Source organism: Papilio machaon, chromosome Z (genome assembly GCF_912999745.1).
Source record: "Papilio machaon chromosome Z, ilPapMach1.1, whole genome shotgun sequence".
NCBI classification, from domain to species: domain Eukaryota; kingdom Metazoa; phylum Arthropoda; class Insecta; order Lepidoptera; family Papilionidae; genus Papilio; species Papilio machaon.
Window position 1 is genome coordinate 9,172,587 of NC_060016.1, and position 7,681 is coordinate 9,180,267.

At 34.7% G+C, this 7,681-nt stretch overlaps 1 protein-coding gene across 1 annotated transcript; it reads right to left on the minus strand.

Annotated features, from left to right (window-relative positions):
- Positions 1 to 1,843: 1,843 nt before the first annotated feature.
- Positions 1,844 to 5,362, minus strand: LOC123723469. Its single transcript, XM_045686142.1, has one exon. It carries the CDS (start codon positions 5,360 to 5,362, stop codon positions 1,844 to 1,846), a length of 3,519 nt encoding a protein of 1,172 aa, XP_045542098.1.
- Positions 5,363 to 7,681: the final 2,319 nt, after the last annotated feature.

Sequence of the window (7,681 nt, forward strand, 5' to 3'; positions counted from 1 at the left end):
ACTCTGTCCGCGCGCAGTTAAAAAAAAACTTAATAGCGGTATGAAAAATAGATAGTAGCCGATTCTCAGACCTATTGAATATGAATATAAAATTTCATATAAATCGGTCAAGTCGTTTCAGAGGAGTATGGTAACTAACATTGTGACATGGGAATTTTATATATTAGTCCATTATCATAACGAATTAAAATTTCTTATAATAAATATATTACTGTAGGAAACTTTCAGTTAAAATATAATTATATAACATTATGTTACAAATTAATAATGATAATCTTTTGCCGTAATGTTTTATTAAGGTATATTTTAATATAATAATAATAATAAATATTGCATATATCATATTGATCGGATCCTTTAAAAATATTAACAAAAATTTGTTCCGTGTTTGGAAGGCTGAAATAGTTATAAATGAGTCAGATGGCTTTCACTTCTTAGGCTTGTTGCCTTTTACAATCATATTCAGACTTCAAACTGCACCCTCGATATTTACTTATGCACGTTTAAGTAATCTTAAAGTATGACATATTTAATAAAACATATATTTGAGATAATTGACTAAAAAGGGATTACAAAGTATATAGTTACTAAATAAAAACACAATTACCACAATGGCTTAGGTTAGTTATTAGCCTAAAGGTATAAAAAATGAAGGTAAAAGAAAATCCATCCTAGAAACTAAGAAATATCTGCGGTCAGTTTGCAGAAACTAACTCAAAAAATACCTGGACACAAGCAACTGTCATTTTTCTAATCAGCTAGCTGCGCATTAATGTTACGGCCGCTATAATGGAAATAGGCCATTCAGATATCATACGAATGGTTCGACTACTTAGTAAAAAATAGGTTTAAGTCTAGCCGAAACCATAATCTACCACTTAAAGGGCATGTACTCCCAGTATCCTATTTAAATAAGGTCTGATAAGAGAAGTGTCAGCACCGCGGTAAATGTAGTTCCGTGGTCTCTGCCTACCCCTATGTATTATAGGCGTGAATTATGTGGTTGTTATTGTTTAATGATTAGAGAATATAAATCATTAAATAAAGTTCACTTAATTCTTTAGACATTCTATAAATCGTATGAAGTAATATAATAATAATAATTCGAAACTGATGTAATATTTGATTTTCATTGAATAATCTTATTCAATGCCACAAAAAGAGATAAAAAGCTATTGTGGCCTTGACCCAGAGCGTTTGACATAGACTAAAGACTTACGCAGAGTTACCATATTTTTTCTAATAATATCTTCTTGTGATTTAAACATTTACTTACTAATATTATAAATGCGAATGTTTAGATGGATGGATGTATGTTTGTTTGAAGGTATCTCTGGGACGGCTGAACGGTTCCTGATGAAATTTGGCACAGATGTAGAACATAGTCTGGCAGTACATATAAGCTACTTAGTAAGTTTTTTTTCGCGGTCGGAGTCGGTGACGACAACTAGTATTGTATATTTTCAATAATCTAATAGACAATTATAAAGATAGTTTTTTATTAGATATATTAGACACTCGTACAGACATCCCTAATATTCTTTTTGTAAAAAAAACAGGGACAAAAATATGTATCAATACATATGTCGAGTTAGTCGAAACCTACAGCAATAATTATTTATAAAAAATTCGAATCTACGTCTTGTTTCACATTAATATTGATACTTTGAAATTGTTCCAACGATAACTAATATACCTCGTGACATAATGAAATAACGAAACACCAAAATATATTGGTTTTATTTAATTGAAAATTACAGTGTGAATGACAACGTAATAATGTCAAAATATAAAAAACTAAAAGATGTAAAGAGTTTGAAATAACACCACATTCACCCTTCCGTTAGGTTTCGTAATCTCTCAACCAAACTGGAGGTCTCCTTTCTCTTGAGGATCGCCGAAGAGAAGTAGCTTCATCGGTTCTCACAACTTCATTACCTCCTGCAGGTTCTGAATGATTCCGAGATTCAAATGGGTCATTTTCTGGTGTTGGCAGAGGCGCGAGTTGCCTATTCGATATAGTAGCTTCGCGCCCATCTGATAGTCTTACGTGAGAGTAAGAAGGGTTAGCTTCTATAAGCTCTACTTCTTCCACCTCCGGATCGTATTTTGACTGTCTGTGATTGTTTCGCATTAACACTGGACCAGGCTCCAGGAGCCATGTTGGCAATGATTCTCCATCTATTGTTCTACGAGGATGTTTAAAGAATCTTTCATGCGGAGTAGCATTAATAGTGGTGCATAATAATGATCTGATGGAGTGAAGAGCGGCTGGTAAAACATCCTGCCAATGATCTACGTCAAGATTCTTCGTCTTCAAATGTAATTTTATTGTCTTCCATAAAGTGCCATTAAGGCGTTCAACTTGGCCATTTCCCTGTGGGTTATACGGCGTAGTACGACTACAAGCAATACCATTCAACACCAAGTAAGACCGTAATTCTTCAGACATAAAAGCTGACCCACGATCCGAATGAATATATTGTGGACTACCAAAAGTAAGAAATAAATCTTTTAAGCATTTCATGACAGTGGCTGCTGATAAGTCTTTACATGGGTAGGCAAATGGGAATCTGGAATATTCGTCAATTATTGTTAAAATGTAGCGAGTGCTTGTAGTAGAAGGTAGAGGCCCTTTAAAATCAATATTTAATCGCTCGAATGGTGCAGTGGCTTTGATAAGAGTCCCTTGCTTTTTCACAAATCTAGGTTTGACTTCGGCACATATACGACAGCCCGATGTTATTCGTTTTATGTCATCTACCGAGTACGGCAAATTTTTCGAGCGCACCCAATGTGTCATCCGTACTATACCAGGGTGTCCTAAAAGAGTATGTAATTCGTTCAAACTTCTTATCGTTGAGCTGGCACAGATACGTGACAAAGTGTCAGCTGTAACATTTTGTTTACCTGGACGGTATATTATATCATACTTATAATTGGATAGCTCAAGACGCCATCTTTCTATCTTTTCGTTTTTGATCTTACTGCTATGCGACTGGTTAAACATGAAAGAAACTGATCGTTGGTCTGTTATCAAACGAAAGTGTCTCCCGATTAGATAGTGTCGCCATTTTCTCAAAGCTTCAACCACAGCGGTCGCTTCCTTCTCAATCGAGGAATGGCGACGCTCAGAGTCGTTTAAAGAACGAGAGAAGAAAGCCACTGGACGACCGTTTTGTGAAAGTGAAGCTGCAATTGAGTGTTCAGAGGCATCAGTTTCCACGGTAAAGGTTTCATGCGGATCAATGACAGTTAAAGCAGATTTCGCTATATCCGACTTTAATTTCTGGAAACAATTAATAGCAGTTTCGTTCAAAGGGAACTCGGTGATTGCTGTCAAAGGGTTAATCTTTTCCGAGAAATTTTTGATCCATTTAGAGTAATGTGCAAACATGCCCAGAGCTCGTTTTAAAGATTGAGAATCGTTTGGAATCGGTAAGTTTATTAAAGGACGCAGACGTTCTTCGTCTGGTCTAATCGAGTTATTTATGATTTCATAACCGAGCAGTTTGACTGATTCTTGCCCGTATATACACTTTTCTTCATTCAATGAGAGATTATATTTTTCCGCAACCTTTTTGAATTGCTTTAGGTTGTGATCATGTTCTTCTTTCGTTTTACCACAGATTGTGACATCATCGAGGTAAGCGAAAGTACCCGTCAGTTTTTCCTTAGAAATGATATATTGTAATGTTCTTTGGAAAGCAGCGACTCCGTTGGTAACACCAAATGGTATTCGAGTAAACTGGTATAAATTCCCACATGCTTCAAAGGCTGTATATTTCTTTTCACTCGGCAAAATCGGTATTTGGTGGTAAGCGCTTTTTAGATCAATTTGACTAAAAAAATTGTGTTTTGCTACTTCCGAAACTATTGACTCTATATTAGGCAACGGGTATGCATCTAGCTCAGTGTATTTGTTGATAGTTAATGAATAGTCAATAACGAGACGTTTCCGATGTGTCGTTCCTCCGGTAACTAAGACTTGAGCTCTCCAAGGCGAGTTGCTTGGTTCAATAACGTGATCCTTTAGAAGTTTACCAATTTCGTCTTTTATAAATTGATTGTCAGCCTCTGAATATTTTCTTGACTTTATAGCAACAGGTTTTATGTTTGATGAAAGATTCGAAAATAGTGAAACTGGAGGCACTGCGGCCGCCATAACGTTACAAATTTTTAAAGCCTTAGCTGGACCACCAAACTCTATCTCTACGGACGAATGGTCCTGTAATATATCGTGTCCGATGATTACATCAGCGCATAGATCTTCTAAGATATACAAAGACTTTTGTTTGTATGTGTGTTCACATAATTTTATCGTAGCAGTGCAATATCCATCTACATGAGAACAATTTTTCTTTGAAGCTAAAGTTACTGTTTCTTTCCAGGGATGGCGTTTTAGGCGTAATAATTCAGCAAAGTTCTTGTTAATAAAACTCGTTGAACTTCCGCTGTCTATCAAAGCATCAGCTTTACAGTCGTTAATAGTAATAGGTACAGTACATTTCCGAAGACTAGCTGGCGATGCTGCTAAAATTGCCGATAGCCTTTCATCATTTGAATCTACTATGGCGTTATTAACCAGTTTATTTGACACATAGCCGCTTCTGCAAACTTTCGCAAAATGTCCTTTCTTTTCACAGATTTGGCAAGTAGCACGAAAAGCGGGACATTTAATTCTTTGGTGTACGTTGCCACCACAAAAAAAACAACGTTTACGTGATGACGTTGCAGCTAGATTAGGGCTGTTGGATCGTAAATTGATATTCTCTACCTGGTTCAGGTCCATAGCAGAATTTGAAGTGTTAATTTTGAAATCGTTTGAATTCTTTTCTGCCATTTCAAGAGATGTCGCCTGATTATAAGCCTCTTCCAAAGAAATCTCAAGATTTTCCAGCAATCGTTGTCTAATTTTTTGAGAATGTATACCGGCTATAAAAGCATCGCGCACATAGTCGTTCCTGTATTCTTCGGCAGTGACAGATTTAAAATTGCAATTGAAAGATAATTGCTGTAAATTTCGTAAAAAATCTCCTACGGTCTCTTCAGGTTTCTGCTTTGTGGAAGTCAATATGAATCTAGCATGAATCTCATTTTTAGGCTTCAGGTAAATCTCATCTAACGTTCTTATTGCTTTAGTGTAGTCTTTAATATTCCGTAAAAATGAGTATATATTGGAAGATACGTTGTTAAGCAATATTTTTAGTTTAGTACTATCGGATACCTTAACATCTTCAATTTCTACAGCGAGATAGTTCTCGAACGTTTCTTTCCAATGAAGGTATTTCAAGTCCGCAGCGGGCGTACCTGGATCCGCTTCAAACTTCTCAGGCCGAAGTAATCGCGTTATAGTAGCCATTTATATTACTGTGTTTTTATCAATTAAATAAATTGACATAATGAAATAACGAAACACCAAAATATATTGGTTTTATTTAATTGAAAATTACAGTGTGAATGACAACGTAATAATGTCAAAATATAAAAAACTAAAAGATGTAAAGAGTTTGAAATAACACCACACCTCGCGTGTAACTAAATACACAACCTGTCTTTTACAACTATTATAATTATAATAAAAAATAGCTATAATAATGTCCAAATAAAGCTGTTGAGTGGCGGTATAGCAATTAATTTAATAAGATTAGACTGAACGCTTATTAACCACAGGTTAACTCAACCAAGGCTTATCACCATATATATATAGTTAATAAAATAACTTTGTTAATGACTACTATAACGATTAAATAACTACTCAAATAGTTTTTATTAAAGTTAGTCAGACTTTTTTGTTAATTTTATTATGACGTATAAGTTTTAAGAGTCGATGAATAGGCATTTATTGACCGTGTATCTTGCGACCACATTACCCATTAACATTGGGTTGGATTGTGGTCAATCGCTTTTTTATAATAAAATATCATCCATTTTAATTTTTAAATTATTAAATAAATTAAATACCAGTTCACAATTTGACGATTTGTTATCGAGAGATCATTTGACACTTTTGAAAAATATCACTTCATATAGTCAACATTTCATTAAGTTAAGAAAATGAGTTATAAAAATTTTTCGCTCTCAAGAAACGATAGATAAGAAATTTAAGATCAGTTTTAGGGTTCCGTCTCCGGTAATTAATGGTTTATTCTAAATTCAACGAGTTTTTTTTTACATCAAAAGGCGGCAAGCGATCAAACGGCCACCTGAATTCGCCGAAATAGTGAAGTAACCGTTGCTCATAGACATCTGCAAATGCAGATGCGTTGCCTTGAAAGAGGATATTTTCCTTTCCTATACGTCCTCTCTTCCGCCAAATCCGCTTCCCCTTCCCCGTCCTTTCCTTGTAACAAAAGGGTGGGAAGGGAAAGAGGACTAAAATTTGGCCTTCATTCTCTAGAGTTCCATTAATTATTATTTGCTCAACGTATAAAGGTGTCACATTATTTGTGTGTTAACTACTGTAATTAACTTGATATATATAAAATTTTATTAAACACCTTTTATATGCCTTTGACATTTAAATAAGGTAAAAGTTGTAAGGTCAATTTTCTTTGTTAAAGTTTATTGCTTTTCAATTTATTCCTGTACCTATAAAGTTAAGTACTTCTATTTCAATTGATGATATTCCTTTTAAAGCTCCTTTCAAGGTGAGAAAGCTTTCTTTTCAATTTCATCACAATCATTTCTTAAGAATGTTCTAAATTAAAAATGGATTTCTAGCAAAAAAAAAATATTTCATTCTTATTATGAATCAGTTATTGGAATAATTTAGCTATATACTCGTATTAATAGTTTATACATTTAAATTATATATAGATAGTTATAATCTACACTTTAGTAATTAATTTCTGTGATCGTTTTGGTGTATTTTTCTAAATAAATAAGCGAAATAATATAAAAAAGCGAAGCGAATGTTCGGTCGTTTGCAAACTAGAGCATTTAAAAGTATACAATACTCCTCGCGTCCGGTTTAATGCCATACAAATACTAGATCAATAAATTGTAACAAATCATGTCCCAACGGCTCTCGGTCGGGAGGTCGATTACTAACCTTGCAGTTAGCAATTTGGAATATATGTCCCCCTTTTGTTCCATTACGTAACCCTGGTCAGTTGTCCACCTTAAGCTAGTTATACATGGTCATATGTTACCACTCTTGCTGACACCTATTTCTATATACTTTTTCATATTTGTAGGTATTAGTACTCAATGTAGATAAGTTAGCATCCACTTTATGTAAGGTACGAGTTTATTATATTATAAGGTGGTAAACGTGCAAGAGGTCACCTGAATTTGTCGAAATAGCCAAATGACCGCTACCCATAGACATCCGCAATTTCAGCTGCATTTGATTGACTTTTAAACTTCCTATGCGTCCCCTCCTCCGCCAAATCCACTTCCCCTTCCGATTCCGAAAAGGGTGGGAAGGGGAATAGGACCAAAATTATATCTCCTGTACGTACAGTGATCAGACGAAACGTAGAATGACTTCCTGTTGACGCCTGTCTTGTGTGGTCGTTGTATTGCAGGGGTCGAGCCAATTCGTGCAACGTATTGTTGTTGTTTCTAGCGTCTACCACTGTTAAATGAACTAAGTAAATGAATGAACTTGTATTCACATATCTCCTGAAATCAATCCAAATTTGTATAGTATTTCATAAATGTTTGTATGTTTATT